The 21,638-nt window shown below is 43.1% G+C and overlaps 1 protein-coding gene across 1 annotated transcript; it reads right to left on the bottom strand.

The window, feature by feature from the left end:
• Nucleotides 1-1,544: 1,544 nt before the first annotated feature.
• fam131c (family with sequence similarity 131 member C) lies at nt 1,545-11,326 on the bottom strand. The gene is made up of 6 exons (XM_041946698.1): nt 11,247-11,326; nt 9,554-9,627; nt 7,955-8,039; nt 3,127-3,363; nt 2,745-2,834; nt 1,545-1,801 (listed from the first exon to the last, which is right to left on the bottom strand). Exons 1-6 carry the CDS (start codon nt 11,275-11,277, stop codon nt 1,545-1,547), a joined length of 774 nt encoding a protein of 257 aa, XP_041802632.1. The 5' UTR covers nt 11,278-11,326.
• Between the last annotated feature and the right edge of the window lie 10,312 nt (nt 11,327-21,638).

Below are 21,638 nucleotides of genomic sequence, written 5' to 3'. Positions count from 1 at the left end.
GTCAGAACTGTTTCTTCTTCACGTTATTTTGATAATATTAATTTTTTGAACATTTTGAATTAAAATTCCAGCCATATTGTAAACATTGTAGCTTTGAAGGACAGGTTTTTTTTTACAGCTTTGGTTCTTTATTTTTATCAGTCATGAACGTCATACTTGCCAGAGTAGTTGTTGAGATCATCACTACGCCAGACTTTACAGTTTTATTAAACTGGAATTATCCTTTAAGTAATTGTTTGATAAATAACACCTATTTGTCATTAATTTAAGGAAGTGACAAAAAACAATTCTCCAAGAAAATTTGAAACTATTTCTTAGTTGTCTCGAGGCGACAGAACTCTAATCTGGTCCCACTTCTGAAGAGCAGCTCCAGTTTGGATTAGTTTCTGGTTTCCTGTTGTCTTCAGACACTATATTGAGTTTGATAAATCAAACATTCTGCCTTCATGCATGTACATTTGCACTAACACAACACTGTGATAACTTGCAGCTTGTCAGAGTCTAACTGTCCAGTTGGATACTGTTATGTGTCACTTTTCTACTGAGTCACATTTTCGTTGTACCGTGCAACTAATTAAACCTCGAATCAGCTGACTGTTCTGCTGAAGGGTTTTGTTTGTGTGATCATTCTAGCCGTGCTTTTTGTTGCTGTTTTTGGTTTTTCAAATCAACTGAACGCCATTCAGAGATAACAAAAGGGGGAGAGAGCCACGGCGCACCACACGGTACGGCTTCTTTTTGTGCTAACACTAACACCTCCTTTCTCCAACCATCTCTCTCAACACACAGCTGACATGCATGCACAAATACACACCAGCCACGTGCACACTGACACTTCCTGTGTCCTTCCCCCTTTCTGTTTGTCTACACTCGTCTCCTCTCTGCACCGCTCCTCTGCACCCGTTGCTTTCAGACGAGAAAGTGTGAATAATAGCTAATCATAGATGGGGCTCAGACAGATAATTGGCTCTTTACAACACACTCGTTCTTCTTCCTAGACTCGGATGAGAAATCTCAAAGAACTTCACATTTTCTGTTTTCCTTCGAGACATTTTCTCTCCTCAGACTGCCGTCACGTTATTGTCCCTCAACCAAATTCATCTGTTCATTTAATCAGTGAGAAAGAAAACAGGATCGACAACAGAGCTGGACAAAGTTTTACAGCACATGTCTTAAAACTGATGCCTTTTGACAAGATATTTACACCAGTGTCGTTTGACTCTTCACAGTCCAGTTCTACACGTAATATGAAAGAGTTTAATATACACTGAATAAAAAAATTCAAGGTAACCGGGGAACTATGTACATTCACAAAAGCATATGCCTCAACCAGGGAGAAAATACAGATTGAATCTTTGTATCTGAAGACAAGGTGCTTACACCTTCCCGACCATCCATTTGAAGAATTGTCTCTTGAGATGTCTCGCAGATGCCTGCCTTGATTTCTTGTATCAGTCATTGCTGGTGGTTGAGGCTCAAGTCCTCTCAGCGAGGTTCACTTTAGAGGTCGCCATCGAGATTGCTGGCTTGTCTTCCCGTTAAGCCTAGTTATAAAAAACGTCATCCTCTGAGAGCGAGCTGCTGTCTACGTGTCGGACGGCAGCCTCTGCAGTCGCAGCGCTTCTGTCCGCAAAGGGACGATCTCTGTCCTGCTGAGCGCTGGACATCGGGGAAATGGAGTCCACCAGGTGGGCCGCCCTGCTGTCACCGTATGCCTGGGCGTGGATGCTGTACAGGTGCTGGGGAACACTGACGCTCCCGGCGTCCAGCAGGAACTGAGACAAGAAGTGGCTTTGTGTGGCTGAGGAGGGACAATAGCAGTATTAGTCGTCAAAATACTAATACTGGCTGCTTCTTGGAAACACTGAAAACATGAACTATGCAAATACAACAGTGACTGCTGAGTCTTCTCAGGTTGTAGATATATATATATATATATAGAGAGAGAGGTATATGATAGAAACATGCACTCAGTGCTTGAATTGGATGAAAAGAAATGTGCCATTAGTTTGAACGAGCTGCTTTTCTGTATTTTTGGAAAGCTACTTCTGTATGGAAATGTCAATTCACGAGGAGCATATGTGCAAAGACTGAAAGAATGAAATACTGAGAATTTCCTTCACAGGTGGAACTTAAATGTACAATATATAAAAATTTCTTTAGTTGTTCAGTTGACACACACATAATTTTGCCACCAGCTTATTAACACAGCCGTTTGAAAATGTACAATGAAAAAGACTGTTGCTTCAGGCAACTATATTGTTTGGGACTTGTGGGAAACCAATAAAGCATGAGAAACATTCCTGTATTTACGACTTGCAAGCCTTTAGCCAGCTGACACCTCAGCATGTTGACTGGCTGTGCTGAAACAAGTGTCTAATCTAAATGCTGAATGTATAGTTGTCCAGCTACTGTTTGGACTTTGACAGTATGATAGGCAGAAATGGTCAAAATAGTGCATTTACCAAACTTTCAATAAATAAGGAGTCAGCTACAATTTAATTACAATATTACACATTTGCATATCATATATAAAATCACTGATGTCTACTCTCTAATGTCTCAATAATCCATCATGAACATTAAAGATAAGACTTATAGGTTAAATAAGGGCTTTGGGATCATAAGCAGCCAAACCAGGACAGAGCAGCAGAAATGCCTCACTACCTTGTTGTTTAAATAGTTAGTAATAGTTAACAATGAAAGATAAATTTTAGACTTGTGACCCTTTCACACGATCAAACCTTGCAAGCTGGTGGAGGGCTGCTCGAAGCTGTCGTTCATGGACCACACATTCATGGCTGCCTCAGCCAGGGCGAACTGCTCTGCCACTCCTGTGAGACACAAGGCACACAGACTCATTTCATGTCGCCTTTCACAGAAGTACCCCCCCCCCCCCGTTGTGTTTTGTTCAGCCTACCACCGTCTCAAACTGGGGGAAATCGAATCAGTGCACTAGCTTTGAGTCACTGTCATGGGAGGTCGGCAGGGCTATCGATTTTTGTAGACGCTCCCTCGGCGCGAGCCAGATGGACACGACGCCGTGTCCAGAGGGACCAGAGCGCCACTTCATCTCCACTGACCACATCTTGTTTTTCTTGAGTTAGATTCATCCCTCTGTCTCACCTGCAGCAAAGCGAGCTTCCTTTATCTCGTCCGTCATTTGGGAGTAGAATTGTTCATCCTCCTGCAGCTCGGCCCCCATGCCCCCCCAGCCTCCACCTCCTTTACCCCAGGCCCCGTTCCAACCTCCCCTGGCCTCGCCGCCTCCACCCCAACCCTTCCACTCAATCAGGTGAGCAACTCGGCCCTGGGCCATCGCCGTCGGCTTGGTAATATGCTCCTTTATCGTGGCCACCAGACCTAAAGAAGGTGAGGAGAAAGAGAGAAACATCTTGATAAAGTGGATTAGATAAAAGGAAGCCAGGCTGAGAAGATGGGATATACAGAGAGTGTGGAAGTAGAGAACGACTCAATTCAGGAAAAGATAAAAGTGACAGAAAGGAAGAGAAGGGCAAATAAATGCCAAAGTGAGAGGCAGGGATACAGAAATGGAAAAAGGAGGCACGTAGAGGGAGAGAAGTATACTTCAGAAGAAATATTACATTCATTCAGGCTTTGAAGGTGAACATTTAAGGCTGATTATCATAACCTGAAGCATGAAAGAGTTATTTCTGCTGCTGCCTTCTGATGTCGAGCTCCAGAGAAAACAAATCGGAGAAGATTGAAAATGAGAGCGTAACAGCACCCAAGGTAATTTTGGAGAAACGGTACAAAATTGGTGTTTCTTACTGACATCACTTCCACAGTACTCTGTGGAACTCACTTGCATGGAAACTTAATTAAAAATCTTACTGTAACTTGATGAAAATAAAGAACTTATTATTATTTTCTCTCACAGTTTACAATAATTAAAATTTCAATTGATTAATAATGACACAACACATCATCGTCATTTCAGCCTCTATTGGTTTAAGTAGGAGCCTCATTAAGACTCGTTTTGAGGTCCTTGGGGTGAAGGTCAAGTCACAAGTCTGTGAAGAAACTGCATGTCAGTTGTAAGTCCTTCAATCCTCTGAATTACTGCAGAGTAATACTTTTTATTTCTAAGCCGTTCTGCACATAACTGAGTCCTGCCAGCGCATAATGTAGGTATACAGACAGTGAAGCAAGTTTCTGTACACACCTGATTTCTGTGTTCCTCCATTGACTTTCTGAGCAGTCGTCTTTTTTCTTAACATTTCTTAATAATTAAGCATTCAACAAGTTTTTTTTAGTTCTGAGATTTTAGGTAAAAACTTTTCAAGTCACTCCTCATTACTTCCTTCATAACCTGTAATATCACTGGGCAAAACTACAATGAGCCATCATTTGTTTTAATCACATGAGACAAGGGTAGAAAGGTCCAGGGAAATGAAGAATTGAAGTGACAGTGACAGTAAACCGAGGTCATATTGCAGAACAGGAGATGTGAAAGGACAAAACAGGAAAGGTTGAAAAGGCAGAGAAAGAGAACAAGGAGGAAAGGTTAGGATAAGTTAAAGAGAAAAGGCAGAACAATGTCAAGACGAGGAGGAGAGGAGGACAGGCTGGCAAGCTCATAAGACGAGAGAAGCGAGGAGCAGAACGAACACAGTTAAATAAAAGACGGAGCCAGGAGAGTTGGCAGCGTGCTGTAATTGAAACTGAGAAAAATATCACGACATGTTATTTTCATTTGGGCTCAACACCTTGAGACTCCTGTTTTGTTGGTGTGACACCCACTGCTGTCTCACCCTGTGTTTACACTGTGACGACTCTCTTATGAGGCCCTCTTCTGTCTGACTGTCGGGGGGGGAAGAGATTTTTACTGTATGTGCACACAGCAGCAAAATCCCATTTGTTTTTCAAATGAGATATTTTGGGCTTTGTGTCCATACTACAGTGTGAAAAGGGCCAAATCTTATTAGGCTGACATATTACCTGACCGAATTAAAGACACTGTCAGCTCCTGAGGGGGCTGAACATCACTGGTAATTCAGGGCTACTGACTGCTGTGACCTGATGCTGTTCTTATGGTGGATTTTTTTTATTGGTCTGATTTGTATTGTCTGTGTGGACAACTAAAACATTTTCATGAGTTTGCTCAGTTAGACTGTAGCATGAAGCTTAAACCTGCAAAAGCTGTTTGCTTGGAAACTTGGGGGCATCAGAAAAAAAAAGCCATAAACACAACTCTGACTTATTATCACCTTATAAAGTTGATAGGACTGACTTGTTAACAGGTAGATGTGATGTTAACAGCTGCCTGTTTACACATCCAGCACCTGGCAAATGTAAGTCTAGTGTTCTTCTCTGTAGAGGGCAAAGGAAACTCCTGCTAAATGCTCCACTATGTTCACTAACTAGTAGTCCGTCTCCTGTTTGGTTGCAGCATGTAGTGTACGGTCATCTGAGCGTTTCGCTGAAAACAGACTTCTTCTGTGTCTGGAAACGAGGTTGAGACTGAGACGAGCAGTGAGACTGAACCAAAAGTAGTGTTGTTGTAAAGGCAGTAATACCAAAACGATGAGCTAAAAGACACTAAAACCCTGTAGAGCTGAGGGGAACTGAGGAGTTAGGTCATAATTCACTGTGGGCTCAGGTCTACGTCTAAGCTTGCCAACACATTTAGTCACAGAGAGAAATGATTATTTTTTTATCACGTTGCTACAATAAACGCAGAGTTACACGTATAATAAAGTAACCAGAGTCAGTCAGGAATAAGTCACTCTGGAAGAACAGACATGCATCGCTTTATGTGACGTTGGACTCCCTGCTGTATGTTGTGAGGAAACAGAGTGGGTGAACAAACGCAGACAGATGTACGAACACGGGGGTGTTATAAAACCCGCAGGGGCTGCACCCAGAGCGAAGTTATTTAAACGCCAACGTGGGAATCATTCTAGAAAATAACATTTAATCACACCTTAAAGGGGGTGAAATTGACAAGTGCTGTAATCCGCCAGTTGGCAAGTGACGCGTGTTGATTCAAAGCATTGGACTGAAACAGTGAAAGAAAAAAAACAGCAAGGAAGAAATCAAAGCCGAAGTGGCGACTGTGGTAGAAAAAACAACAGCTATACTAAAGCACAGAATGGCTTGAGATAAATGCTAATGTCAGCATGCTAACATGCTTACAATGACAATGCTAACATGCTGATGTCTTGCAGTCGAAGCAGAATGCTCGACTCAGAATCAGCGTTTCCAAGCAGAAGACTCTGTGCAGGCTGATATCTGGTTTTGTGGCGCTAAAAATTATACGATCTTCCCGAGCGTCTGTCAGAGAGGCGTTGTCCCGGTTTTGAACATGGCACGTTCTTCTGCCACAGTGAACAGTAAGTAAAAACAGAGCTGAACACTGTGTTTAAAAGTGATCAGTTTCTATAAGATGAGTTTAGATGAACAAAATAACACTAATGAAGGCAGTAAGGCAACTTGTATTCTGACTAACTGTTCAATCGTTGTCTCAGATTTTCGGCACATATCACCATTTCAGCTGTATCAAATGTTGTTAAGCAGGTATATTATTTACCATTTTTATCATCTTAATTTACTGTGTTTAGCTAACATTTGCTAATTATTTATTTATTGATATAATTCTGCAGATATTCAGTCATGAAGTGTTGGACAAATAGACATTTCTGACCTGTTGCTGCAGTTCATCCTGATGGGGGCATGAATATCATAGCAATTATCCAGCAGCTGCTGAGACATTTCACTTAAAGCCACAAATGTCAACCTGCTGCTGGTGCAAGAGGAAAATTCAGGGGACCATGAACTTATGAACCAAGTTCTGCCAAAGTGGTGGGCCAAGTGATAGACCAGCCCTGTCATCCCTGCAGCTAGCGCAATGCAAAATAAATTACTGTTCAACACCTGCAGGGCAGATTAGCATCAGCAGTTCCTGTCGAATCTAACTGCCATGAAATTTAATGAGCACAGTCATCCTCTCCAGAGGATGCTTTAATCCATGAACTCTGCATGTTTAGTCCCAGCATGAGGCTGTAACATTACAACTCTCTCTAACATTAACTCATTTGTTTCGGTCCAGCAGTTTTGCATTTGTGGAATATAATAAACATTTCAGTTTCTAGGTGCCGCCGGCAGGGCTTTAGCCATTTCCTGTAATTAAAAACAAATCAGCCTCATATATCTATCATACAGCGTCGTACATGAAGAATAAAAGCAGCAATAACATCTTTATGTTATTCTCCTAAATATGATTATATTTGTACAATGATATTTGAGTTTGCACAGTGTGATCTGATTTGAGCAGTTAGGTTGTCAGCTGCACTTTGTGACTGCCCAACTGTACAGAAATTGTTTCCCCAATTTAAGTGATGAGTGACAAGCAATTAAATCTCAGTAAGTATAAAAAGCTTTCTCTTTTTTTTCCCCCTGGACTGCTACTGTCACTCCCAAAGCAGGTGTCAGCCTCTTAGCGGTCTGCCTGAATGTCTGGATTTGTCAAACATATTCATAATTATACGGTCAGGGTCGTAAAGGAGCTTTCGCTGGGAAAAGTTCAGCAAGGCATGTCACATTAACGCAGATAATTAACCTCCCGTAGAAAGAGGGAAGCGGTTGTGATGAGGCAGACAGACACAGGATGGGGGAGAGAGGAGGAAAAAGAGCAGGAGACACCAACATGAAGAGAAGAGGAAGCTACACTCAAAAGTAGAGAATAAAATCAAAAGCAAGAGGAATATGTGTTCTTGTAGCTGATTGTTTACTCATGCCTGTCTGGGTATATTGGTGTTATAGCATGTGTGAGAAGGAGAGGGCATGAAGGAGATGGAAATCATAATACTAACCTCCCGCAGTTTCTAATGCAATTTCCCAGCTTGCTTTTTTCCCAGTCTGCATTTGATTCATAATGAAGCGCAACATGAACCAGACCTGTTGTTTGTGCGTGCTTGTGTGTCCATCTCACCCACTAAAGAGGAGGTGGCCAGCTCGCCGATGTCGTAGCCGCTGGTTTTATCTGCAACGCTGCCATTGGAGGGATTCTGACCATCCTGAGCAACATGATGCACAAGAAGAGGGAGAACAGCACATCTTGATCATTAATGGGAGGTGATAAGCTTGGATTTCCAGTGGGAACAAAGAAAATAGCTTAATTTTAGCTTGTCGACACTGCCTTTGTGTCATTTCCTGTGGGTTTTGAATGAGTTTCACATGCTAAAGAGATTTTTCATACCCCAGAGGAGAAGGTAACCCTTTGTGTGATGTTTTCAGCCGACAAAACTCCAGCATGAGGTTTCCACACGAAAAAGCAGCACATACACACGTACTGTGCAGCACACACACAGAGGCACATTTGCATGCATCCTCCAGCAATCACATCTTGTCTGTGATGACTCAATCCACACATTTACTGCTTTTTTTTCTCTCAAGGAAAAATGGTGATAATGACAATAACAGCCAGTATTTATGGAAATCCTTCAGCATGCACACTCAGACTGAATGAACTGCGATCAAAGTCGGGTATTTTAAGCTCAAACCTGAATGGTATTGAGCTGCAAGTAGCTGCAATCAGTATGGAAAGGGGAACTGCACTTAAGACAGATTTCTCTTGGTTTAATATTCTTCATCTTTCCATGTGTTACAAGCAAAGAGAGCACATTAAGTAAGCACATGCATATAAGTGCATGGGACATGGTTGATCGGGCCTCAAAAAATTGAGTTTGAGGGCCGATCAATATCTGCTTAAAAGTCACGTGGAACTAAATTGAGTACGAAAACCAAACATTCTCTTCGGCAAATTAATGCAGTCTCTGTTTTTCACATAATAGACTGCTGCTTCGTTGCCAAATGTGTGGTCAAAACCGAGAGATCTTTTGAATTCCTTCGTGTTTCCATCTCAGAAACAGTTTTTGTTACTAAACAAATGAAATTATTCTTCAGTAACTGTTTTACAATCATTATTTAATATCTGTAACCATGGAAACATTGTCTGGCTGGTTAACATTCGGTTTATTTGAAATTCTTTGAAAATAGCTTTTTTTTCAGAACAGTAGAAAACAAAAACAAAACATAAATTCTGTTTGAAGTAGCCTGAATGTGTAGTATTTAAGAATTTGTAAAATGCTGGTAACATTCATGTTGATATTTAAAATACACAAATATAGAGAAAGCCTCTGGATTTTTAATCATCTTGGTAAAAAGCAGGAACTTTCACTGCAGACGCCTGCATAGAGAGCATGATGGAGCCCGGCTGTGTGAAATAAAATGGAGCCGATCGTCCTGCTGTACATCTCATCGTGTAATAAACATTTCATAGGCAGATAATTAGCTTAATTACAGGCAAAATCCAAGCCATGCTGTTTTTGTTAGGAGTCTCCAGATCATTTTGAGATGAGACGGTAATGAGGACCCTTAAATATTATTCTTGTTTCACTTGTATGCGATCAGCAGGACTGTGTCGACAAACAGGGTCACTTCACCCAAATCTCTAATGGGATCAGGAAGGCAGACAGTTTTGGTTTTTTTTTCCCAGGCCTACAAGGCAAAGGTGAGGGCTTTTAATCACCTGGACGGAGGACGGCTGACCCTCCTGACCCTCCCCAGTGCGGTCCTGCTGAGCTGTCATGGGACGGTGGAGCTCTGTGGGGAAACACACTTGTGTTATTGATGCTCTATGCGTGTGAGTTTCCTTTGTGTGTGTTGACGTGTGTGTGTGTTGGCAGCGAGGCTCATACATGTTGGATGAGAGAGTGAGAGAGAGAGAGAGAGGATTGAATCTTCTTGCATCCTTTAACCGGAGCTTCTCCGCATATTTGCTTTATAATTGATGGAGATGAGGTTCATATGAACGACAAGAGGAAATGAAGTGCAGTCCAGAGCAATGGATAATTAACATTATTAGAAAGGCCAGTGGACACACACTCACACACACACATGTACTGTACACAAAGCAATACAAACACACACTTGGGGTTTCCCCTGGGAGATGTCGTCAAGACTATTGGCTGTCGCTATAGAAACGCTACAGCAACAGGAGGCAAGTGATACCCTTCCATTCACTTAAGTCACGGTCACCAACACACACACGCACAGAGACACACACGCTGGTGCACAGGGCTGTATCTGGTCTCTGGCCTCATCAGATGTTATTAGCAGGTCAAGAAACCCATCATGATTCCTGACCAATCCACTGTCCCTGTGGGGTTTAGTCCCACCCTGGCTGTCTCTCTTTTCGCTCTCTCTCTCTCTCACACACACATACACACACACACGCACGTGCACGCACGTACACACTCCCGCTGTTCTCTTATCTGTTTGTCTGGAGCCACACATCTGCCTCCCTTCTTTCTTCCCAGCTTGAAAGCGTTTCACTCAAAAACCTCCACCTTGCTAAAAGGGACCTTTCCCGAACAATAGCCTACATTGTCTCACAAATACATCACAGATTCAGGCTGGAAATAATGTGTGAGAATCCGACCTGATGTTAAATGTCATGCGCTGACAAAATAACAAGTGGATTGTTGTTTGGAGGTATCACAGAAAGCAGGCGCACCTCAGAAACAACTTTTTATTTCATTAGATCTTCTGTTTTGGCTGCACAGATTTAGCACTTGTGTTTGTCCTGAAAGAGGCCCTGCTGCCAGCCGAGGCACCGTCACGTTATCCAGACAGCAACACCGCAACAAACCCACCTTATTTCCACCCAAAGCAGTGACAGAGAGCAAATATTACAGAGAAAATTGCAACCCAAGTCACATCTTCAAGTCACGACAAGTTGGATGTGAGCTTCAGATGGAGCGGTCATATCCTAAAGCCACCACTGTCCTCCGCTGATCCTCACAATCCCTCTCATCAACCTCCCGCCCCCAAGTCTTGTTTCCTAAGCAGTCTCCACAGACTCACACAGATCAAGGATGAAAATAAGTTTTCGGATGAATGCTTTCATGACAGAATTTGCACACTTTTCATACTCATCACTCCCATGATGGATTCACATCACATTCTGAATCAGGCTAAAAATATAATTCAGGTGGGGGTTTTTTTTTACCCCCATCTCTGCTGTCGACACCTCGGAGATGTCTTCAGTACATTCTCACACAAACAGCTGTCCCTCAAAAGCGTGATGTAACTTTCTGAAACAGTCCGGCTCCTCGTGTGCCAGTCGGCAGCTGTCAGCTCATCCTGCACGTCCATCCAGCTGTCAGACACACACACACACACACACTCGGACACACAGACAGGTGGACTCGGGCACTGACCTTTGTGACCTTTGCAGAAGCAGGCACCCATGGTGTCAGGACGGCCGGGCAGGTTATCTGTTCACCATGGCGGCTGGAGGATGAGGAGTGGGTGAAGGAGAGGAAGAAGGGGAGGAAGGAAGGGGAGAAAAAAGAGGCAGACGTATCAGTCGGCAGAGGAGCAGAGAAAAGTGAGGCGGGGGTGGGGTGGGGGGGGGGGGTGAAGTAAGAGAGCAGATGCCGGCTGATGCATTGGCTGACTTCTCTGTATAGGAGGAGAGAGGTGAGAGAGCGACTCAGACAAAGTATGGGGAGGGGGAGAGAGAGAGAGAGAGAGAGAGAGAGAGAGAGAGAGAAAATCGGGGAGAAAGCATGAATGCCTGTTTGCTGACGATTTTGAATCCCCTCCCTTCTATTTCTTCTGTTCTCCTCCCACTCTGTTCTTCTTCTCCATCCCACTGTATATAGGAGACTCACTGTGAATGGAGGGTTTGATGACAGAGCTATATGTTGAATATTTTAGTTTTATTTCAATACATCGAAACAGCTCAAAACCTTGTTTTGCAGTAAACAACCATGTCTACTCGCTACTACTAATATACAGCGTATCACTGGGCACCATCATTGCACCGAATATATTCAATGCATATTCAACATAGAGTACGCTCCTACTTTTCTGTACTACAAACACATTTTGAAACCCAGCCACATTTACTGGAATAGATAATCTAATCTAGCACACTCGTGCACTACTGAGATTACAGTAAAAGTTCACAGAGGGAATAGTACGAGAACAACTGCTGTGTGTCAAGCATTTCAGCAAATGTGTCAAGCAAATCTGAGAAGAAATTATTAAAATTTTTCAAACAGATTTTGATTGATTTTTAATGATATTTCTGCCCAATCTTGAGTTTTCACTTATTCAGTAAAACTTAGACATATAAACTTGATAACACACACATTCAAACCTTTTTACACAGCATGCTGTAGCTCCCCTGACCTTGTTTGCCTTGTCACACGCACACACACACACGCACACACACACACACACACGCACACACACCTGTAATGAAACAATCAGACACACTGTTCCTTCCATGACCCTACATGTCCCTGTTTGTCTTCCTGCTGCGAATGCTGGAGTAACGTAAGCAGGACTTTGCTGACACCACCTGCTCCAACAGCCCCTTGCCTCCGCTGTGGGGAAAATGTTGTTGCCATGGCAACCAAGCCGCTTCATGATTTTTAAAGCTTTTCTACAGACTAATTGTAAAGAGGAAGACGGGGAAGAAGCATTATTTGATGGTTGGATGGGGACGATGGCTCTGATAGAGTCAGCCAGACACCACACGCTGACAACATTCAAAGAAATCTCTGCTCCATCAGAAGGAGCCGTGCAGTGTGTTGATTAAGAGTACTTTTCCCCTCTATGTGCCCTTGGAATAAATAAATATACTCTTAATTTCAACACTTCTCCTCACAATACCCACATGTGTCCTCTTGTACAGCAAAAACTAAGTTAGCCACTAATTATTTTCACATTAAGAGCACAAGGAGACCAATACAAACCATCCATAGACCCTCCATACTCTAGGGCTTTAAAGGTCACAAGGAAGCCTACATGGGGAGTTAGCTCTGATGTCTTTTCAGGGGTCATTAACAGTGTATCAGGCTGCTTTATAGGGGTCCATGGGTTTCTGGAGGTGGTCCCTTGTTGGTTTTCTGAAAGGCTCATTAAACCCTGTCCCAGAAATTGAGGAACTCCCTGAAGAAACTAATGGACCCCAGGGACTCCATGAAAACACCCTAAAAAAAAACTCTTAAAAGGCCAAAACTTCATCAAGAACTACTGGAGTTCCTGAAATCTCCTCAAGAAACCCTACTGAAGCCAACATAGAGCAACTTCAAGAAACAGGGTTCCCCCAGTGATCCCTTGAGTCCCCCTAAAGGAACATTGGACAACAGACAAAAAACAGGAATCCACTTGAAGAACCTTGGGGCATCTGGAAACTCCCTGGAAAGCCCTTAAGTGACCCTGGAACTTCTTTAAGGAGCAATGAATGCCCTCTGGGACGGCTACAAAATGTTCAGTTACACACTTTGGGGACCCTAAAAACCCCAAGAAAGCTCAAGGAACTCCATCACCCCTCTAAGGAATCATGAAATCCCACTGGAATATTCCTGATGATCTCTGAAACCTTTTCAGAGACTCTTTCAGGTCCCTGAGGCACATGTTGAGTTGCAATCCTCATCATGACATAGGAGAGGGCTGGTTAGGAGCAGTCTGACCTCTTGTGGTTAAAAGGCAAAAGTGCAACAGTTGTAAGCGCACATATCCCATGCATGTCTTGGAAAGCAATGGCACAACCTTGCACATGTGTCTGATCCATGTATTGCCAAACCAAACAAGGCACAGGAGGGTTTGTGAGTGCAGAGGAAAAGTGTCTCATCAATAATTCAGTCCACCAGGAGAAAGTCTTCTGTAATCCACCAAGGGTCGAGTTCTGCATCTCATCTCGCATGTTGCAGAAAAGTTGACTCCGTTAATATTCATAGATATTCACGTCTCCAGGCTGTAATCCCTCAACATGTCTCGACCCTGCCAATCCTTTTTGCCCTTGCGTGCAGTTCTTACATATAACTGTCTGCAAAACTGCCTCTCTCATGTTCCATATGTGTGACTGGATCTCTGGTCGGTTCAGATGTTCTGTCAAACTAAATGAACTTGATTAGATGCGAATGTGGGCTTCTGCCCAGTAGTTGGAGAGAGCAAAGGGAACAGGAGGAATGTTTAACATCCCCATACACACATACGCTGTGATGCTCCTCATTGGGAAGCCACAGACATTCAGCAACAATCATTTCTGTGGTCCCTCAAGGCAAAGAGGGAGCTGGATGCCTTTCAATACTGGATTCTCAAATTTTGCCATTTGTTTGCACATCATACATGAAACGATGGTTTCATTTTATACTGTCAAGTTATGATGGAGTACAAGAGTGATTGCTTTGATTCTCTAATTGCACAAAACGGTAACGAACCTGCTTCTGGGGAAATTTAACTTCTCTTTGTTGCAGTCTGTGTTAATGTGGGAATTTCCCACTTTGAAGCAAGTAACATTTGATGGAAAGAAACTTACTTTGAGGTATATTTTAAACGTCTCACAAGGTCAAGCTGACAGACCACCATGCTTTTTATAGAACCACCCTGCTTCGCATTCACACTCGGAGCTGCCCAGCACAGTCCTCTGCTGTCGGTCAGGGGGAGCTGAGGAAAATTCAGCTCCTCAAGCAGAACAAGAGTCAAAGGTTTTATATGAAAACTCAACATGGTTTGGCTGCAGTAGCTCCACTTGAGGTTGTAGGATCACATGCAACAAAATCAGCCCAGATGAGGCTCTGATGAAGGCTTGTCTGGCAAATAGCAAAAGCCTTAGAAATAAAATAGGAAACTGAGATCAAAGACCTTGGAGCTTTTGGTACTTTTGGAGGGCTGCTGTTCTGTTTTGTATCCAAAGTGGCCATCTCACAATGAAAGCAAATAAAAGTTGTAATGCTGATATTTTAAATCTTGCAAAAATATTATTGTAAACTGAAAGCAACAGAATTTAACCACTATCGCCGTGTTCAAGTTGCTCATATGTTCGATTGAATTCAAACATCAAAAGCCAAACTTGAAGATTCAGGTTAGCAAAGATAGTCCTCCCGCTCGTATTTATAGATCAGATGCTTGGCTCATGTGACTGGCAAACCGTAACCTGATAGGACGAAACTCTGAACGATTCGATTCAGGCTCAGCTGCTGGTGGACCTTTTTCACAGCAGAGCCTGTCAAAGCAGGAAAAACACAGGTGTAATTGATAACATTAAACACGACTGCATTCCATTCAGGTGAGCCAATTCCAGCCTCCTGGTACTGTGCCTGCTGGCTCACGGGGACACGTGCTGGAACCGAGCCATCGCTCGTGTTATTTGTTTCACCTGCTTTTCCTGCTATGGCAAGTCAAAATGTCTGGAGAAAAAACTCTCTGGTGTCAGATTTTCTATGCAAATTTGAAGTGTAAAAACATGTATCAGTAAAATAAAGTTTTTAGAGGTGCACCACTGAAAATGAATAGAAGTTTGTTTCCAAAGCAGCTTTAGTATTCATTTTCTGGTAAGATTTAAATGACTGAGGATATTTCCTTCTGTACCTCAGGCTCCACAGACCAATCACATGCAACTATTTTAAAGAAAAAAGTTCTGTCATGCTAGGCATTAATCCATAAATTCACAAGTCACTGCTTTGAATTTTATAGCACTTGTACAGCAGTAAGATGAACTATTTCTTGACAAACAGTTTATTCATTGCCTCCAGTTACAACAGCTAAGCTAGCAGCTGAAAATGTGTTCATTAGTGAGCTCTGTAGAACTGTGCAGAAAGTCAAGCTTACAGTTTCCCCTCGCTCCCGGTCTTAATGCTAAGCTAGGCTAATCTTCTCCCAGGTCCAGCTCTGTGCTTAATGAATAGACATGAGAATGGTTTCAGTCTTCACAGCTAACTTTTGGAAGGAAAGTGAAGAACTGCACACCTCCATGGAGGAGGTGGTTTAGTTTCTCGCCATCGTTGCTTCAATCCGAGCGCCTGTGGAAAAAGCTGAGCATGAATTTGTAGGTAGAAGTTCTGGCCTGTTTGGAGCGGAATGTGCTCGTCAGGAGCTTATCTCCAACCTGCAGGATTTGATATGTTTTTCTTTGTTTATGTATTCTGGAGTCATTACAAGATCTACACTTCACTTTTACTTGTCATTCATAAGTAAGCAGAGACAACCTCTGTGGAGCCCCTTGTTCTTTGCTGGCTTTCACTTTTGCTTTTCATTGCAGAGTTCAGAGACGCACTTGCCAAGCACAACATGAAGAATGCTGGGAAATATCTCGCCGAAACAAGGGAGGACAGTTTGTTGTCCAGCATGACTAAACTTGTGAGACTTTCTGAGGAAGTGCGAGGGACTTTCTGTGGCTTTGCCTGCACATGTGGACGATGAGCGGGAGTCTCAGTGCCATTTGTCTCAATAACTAAGTAATCACAGTTGTATGTATTGTGTGTTATGGCCTCCTTCTGCCAGAACTCCCACTGTGTCAGGCACAATGAAACCATAATATTAGCCCTAGAATCACATGACAGGCTGAACGAGCTGAAAACCACTGTCTGCAGATTGACCACTCTTCCCTCCCTTTCCTGCCACTTCTGATCTCTTTTTCTCCTTTCTCTGTGTTGTGCCGCAGAAGCACCGAAATAGCCAGCTTAGCTCTGAGGAAAACATATTTTGATGACACCAACCTAAATGGCTGCTTCAGCCTGCAAAAAAAAAGGATGTGAAAATGGGGAGGACTTTTGCTGGCTAATGGCTCTTGTTACTTGCCCTGCAGCAAAGTTGGCAAGGTCTCTCAAGGCTACACCAACAGGAAATTGCATTAATCCAGAGCTGGGCTGAAGTAATTCACTCCCTGCTTTATTCAAGGCTTTGCCAGAGTTTCAGCAGACCACCTCGGCCGTCCTGGTAGAGAAGAACAGGAGTGGGAGGCCTCGGGGCCTGACTGATGCCTCCCCTCCATGTGCTCCCTAATTGGTTTAATGACTGTAATTATCTGCTGGGGTGCATGTTGCACAGGGGACGATTAATGGCCTCCAAAACATATGCAGACAGGCGGAAATTCAGAGAGGGGGGCCCTGAGAGAAAGAATAGCTCTGCAGAAAAAAGAGCCATAAAGTCGTAGAGAGAGAGACACATCCTGCTGTGCAAGAGAAATAGAATAATGGCAGTGCTTTCGTGTCTTTTTCTTATTTATGGGAAGTTTGTTGTTGTTAAAATGTTACCTTTTGTTTGTTCTTTTGAAAGAAAAAAGCAAAACATTTAATTAAATGTAATGTGATGCACGTTTATGGACCAGTCCAGGACATGCAGTACCACCCATACAGTTAAAAGTGAACGTCACTATGCTCCAGAAAACATTTATATAGAAAAAACCACCACAGTGGCTGTAAAGCTGGTTGACTTAAGTTGCAGTACCACTGATGTCCTCTAGATGGTGCCTCCAAAAGATCTCTGACTGACTTATCATTCAACAGTCCGAAAGCTAGAGATGCTGATGAATCAATTATCAAAATAATTTATATTTATCACCATTCTTTTCACTGCCATGCACTCTGCACTGCTAGTACAGTAGTAGTAGTACAGTATGCAGAAGCTGTAAATACTGTAGGAACTGTATGTTTTGTTTACCTGAAGATAACAGCCATGTGTTTATGTATATGTTTATGTATGCTTTATCTTTGTTTAGCCCCTCTGTGTTCAGCTGCATGCATTTAAGTCTTCCTGCACATTCGTTTTCAGCTCTCTGTGTAAAAGCATTTGAAAAGCTAGTGACAACCGGAGCCAAATTCCTTGCATGTGTCAACATACTTGGCCAGTAGTTGACACTGATGATTCGGGGATATACAGGCGTCTGGTGGTCCTGATTTTCTCTAATAAACCACAGAATTAAGTGTTCCTTTATGAGTTGAGAAATTTCTCCGACTCCTTCAACTAAATAAACAATTAACTCTTACTGGAAAACGCATCACAGAGCAGAAAACAGGCTGTTGTTTCTGTGCTCATGAAAAGTTCTTACAGGACTGTGAAACTACAAACGTGATGATCTTATAAAATATGATGCATTGCTGCAGATTAAACTACCAAACAGTACATAGACAGGGGCCGTTTTCCTGCATAATGGATACTTTTACGTGTGATACTCTGAGTACATTTTGCTGATTTTGCTACATTTACTTCAGCTTTACTTCAGGTTTTTGAATGCAGGGCTTTTTCTTGTAGTGGAGTATTTACACAGCATGGTATTGTATCTTTTACTGGTCACTTCATACCTAATTACCTCAAATAACTGAACTATAGCCTGTCTGACTACTTGCACCACAATTATATGACAATATAATACCCTGCACACATAAATATTCTCTCTGCTTTTACTGCTGCAATTGTACTACTTAATTTTATTTGCAAATTCAATCGAATCGATTGGGTTAAACTGTTTTTAATGTTAATGTTGCGGTTACAGAGACCATTTTCAGTGTTTGTCTTGTGCCTGCCTCTAGCTGCTTTAGTTGAAGCTGCATCCACTTTAATGTCCATTTAGTCCTGCAGTCTGTCTTATTTACAGCATGGCATGCTGTATGTTCAGATAACCTACCATGTCTCCATAAAAATTCAACACAATAAAAATAAAATTCAACAACATGTGTTTTTCTTGCTTCCCATATGTTCAGCCCTCAATACACTCCTGAAATATAAGCTACATGACGTCTTTTGTTCTGTAGCACTGTCAACCCTGCTGTCTGCAGGACCAGACCTTTTAGACCAACAGTAGGATTTTAGGTTTGATGTGTTAAGAACCAGGAAGGTAAAGCCGGTCTCTGCTGGTCCAGCGTGATGAGTCTCTTTCTCAACAAAACCTTCCTGAAAACAACAGCAGCCAGAAAAGCACCTTTGGAGCAGCAGCACTGAGATGTTTATGAGCTCTTGTAAAGACCGGATCAGCGACAATTCTTATGTGTTGAGTGACATCAGCGGCGTCATTAGCGGGAATGTGGAGTGAATTAGGCCGGCGTTTCAAAATATACAACGAGTCTGCAGAAGGACGAGACTCGTGTCAACAGCGGCTCATGTTTCTGCTCTCCACTCGCCCTCGTGTCGCCTGGCACTGAAACCAAACAGATCTCTGCAGCACAGTTTGAGGAAGGCAAGATGCTGGGAGTAATTATTTGCTCCTCGCTGTCCTATTCATTAGCGTTCATTAACGCATTTAGTTCCAGGAGCTTAGTTTGCTTTTACATGGATTAAACCTGGAGAGAAGCTTTGGCAGCACTCAGAGTGTAATCTTGTTTGAGGACATGTAAAATCTTTTAGCTGAGAATGGAGTGAAAATAGGAAAATTCTTGGAGGAGACTTAGGGAGCAGAATAATCTGCAAAAGCCCTGGAGCGCTGGTGAGAGAAACGGCAGCGGAAAGACGCAGGGAGACCAATATAGACAGAAATTGGAGGATGTGTTTTCTGGTCAGGAACCCATTGCTAAAATTAGCGAGGATGTAAATTCCTCAGCGTTGCCGGTTTTCGAATCCGCGCATGACACTGAGAGCTGCCAGGAGAGCATAAAACAAAAAAAGATGGAAGGGCGGTGGTATAGGGAGAGGTCATACATGAACAGTGCCATGGTAATGTTTTCCTTCTTCCTTATTTCTTTTCAAATTGACCTTCGCCCTGAGAACAAAGACATCTAACAAGCCACAAGAAGGAGGGGAAAAGCTCTGAAAGCGAAAGCCGCGGCCCCCACACACAACAGTCCACGGGGGGAGGCTCGGGCCCTGGACGCCAAGCCTTCAACACAATCACCACACATGCTATTGTGGCCTGCAGTAAAGCCCTGGTACGGCTCAAATCTCCAGCTCACCCCCTCCACCCCCACCCACACCACCAGGCCTCACTCTCCCCCCGCTCTTTCTCTGTCCCTCCATGCATCCCTGTCATTTACAGTCCTAATGACAAGACACAAACTTCCACACATTCAGCCCCCGCAGAGCGAGGATAATCACATCACAGCTGACGACAGGGACATAAACCAAGCTCCTCCAGCAGCCAGTATGGACGCACTCAGACGTGGATTTGCATAAATCCAACCAGTACAGTCAGCAGCTCAACGGTGCGGCGCTGCTCCTCTTTTTCCATCGTGGATGGAGGGAGAGGAAAAAAATCCATCACGCTGTGAAACGCTGAGGGAATGGATGGATGCAGATGGAAAATGGTGAAAGACTTTCTCAGTTTACAGTGGCCACACAAAGCTGGGACTATTTCGAGGCATCCCTTTGGTTTCACAGAGGTAACAACACACAGCCAGCTGGAAGTCAAGGACAAAGACTCATGAGGGACTTAGTGTCAGATCCAAGTTCCCATGCTCCCTCTGCATTGGGCTTTCTCCTACTGCTTCTCTGTTGACCCGCAGATTAATTCAATACCTAAATATTGACACTGCTCTTTCTAGTGTGTGACTCTTATCTTAGGAATGCATTTAGGGCTTTGTCACTCGCATCAATCAACCAAAGCTGATAATTTTCAAAACGCGCGGCGCCAGGGACTTCCCTGCCACTGCAAGGTCAGAGCGAGTGAGATAAGGCGACGTGGATCCGTCAAGGTGAGGCACAGAGTGAGCGTTGGGCATGTTTGGACTTGCCTGAATTCTCTGACATGAACCTTCACATTTTATTGCGTTTTATTTGCATTCTTGCCCTCAGCAGGTGCAAGCCTTGCAATCTGAACAGTTAACTGATGCAACATGCTGCTAACGCAACATTAGATGAGGACATTTACACGCTCTCCTGCTCGCCCAACACAACTCTACATTCCACTCAAGGTCAGACATTTGAAGCTGCCAAATAAAATGTCTGACCTCTGACCCCTGGTTGGTATGCAAATGTAAGTAATGAGGGGAGTGGGCGTCACGTCAGGGCTGTTCATGTGGGGGTTAAGTTTAGGGATCTGGGTTGGACTGACTGCTAACACATCCCAAGCTCCAGTGGAAATCCACGAGATTTAAAGGATGATTCCAGTTTATTGCAACTCTGGTTTATTTGTGTAGTTTTGGCTACCAGGTCATAACATCTCCAGTGAAAAACACCCATTATCCCTCAAACTATGAAAGCTGTAACAATGTACCACACAAGTGTTTTGATAGATCTGTGGTCATGCAATGCTGAAACAGCATTTAGACGTTAAGGATTGTGATTATGCTTATGAGCATATGAAAACATGATATTAAAGTCATTATATTGAAGAAATGCAATGTAGTGAGGTGTGTGGGACAGTATTTATGCCTTATGGATAACTGCATCTGTGAAAAATTCACATTTCTTGTCCTTACTACTCCAGATTCCAATGCAAAGGGTCGTTCCGCTGTATTTTTCTGAGACGGAAGGCAGAATTTCTGACATCTGACTTCTGCTGTGACACAACAGAAGAGTTCATGGGAGAAGAAAATGTGGTGTCACGCAGCGGCTTATTTCCCAAGGCAAGAGTAATCAAATGGCAGATGACAGTGTGATCTCTGTTTATTACATACAAACATCAGAGCTAAATTTGAGCTGCTCAGGTTTACTTTTATCTCACGGTTTAATATCTGGTTGATTTGATTAGACAACACAAATCTAATAAAATGTCCTCAGTAGTTGCTGAGAGAGAAATGGTGATGAGAGTACAGTATCTGCTTGTGGGAGTGTGTGTGTGTGTGTGTGTGTGTGTGTGTGTGTGTGTGTGTGTGCGCTCGCATGTTTATCACAGGTAATCCAGCAGCATTATAAGGATATCCAGGTGGAAGCATAAACATCCTGGC

The sequence above is a fragment of the Chelmon rostratus genome, chromosome 10, assembly GCF_017976325.1.
Source record: "Chelmon rostratus isolate fCheRos1 chromosome 10, fCheRos1.pri, whole genome shotgun sequence".
NCBI classification, from domain to species: Eukaryota; Metazoa; Chordata; class Actinopteri; order Chaetodontiformes; family Chaetodontidae; genus Chelmon; species Chelmon rostratus.
This window is presented reverse-complemented; position numbering and strand designations above follow the sequence as displayed.

Coding starts and splice junctions, on each gene's coding strand:
- fam131c (XM_041946698.1), bottom strand. CDS start 11,277: ATGGGTGCCTGCTTCTGCAAAGGTCACAAAG. Junction 9,628..11,246: donor CTTCTGCAAAGGTCACAAAG/GTCAGTGCCCGA, acceptor GTTTCCCCACAG/AGCTCCACCGTCCCATGACA. Junction 3,364..7,954: donor GGCCACCTCCTCTTTAGTGG/GTGAGATGGACA, acceptor CACCTTCTTTAG/GTCTGGTGGCCACGATAAAG.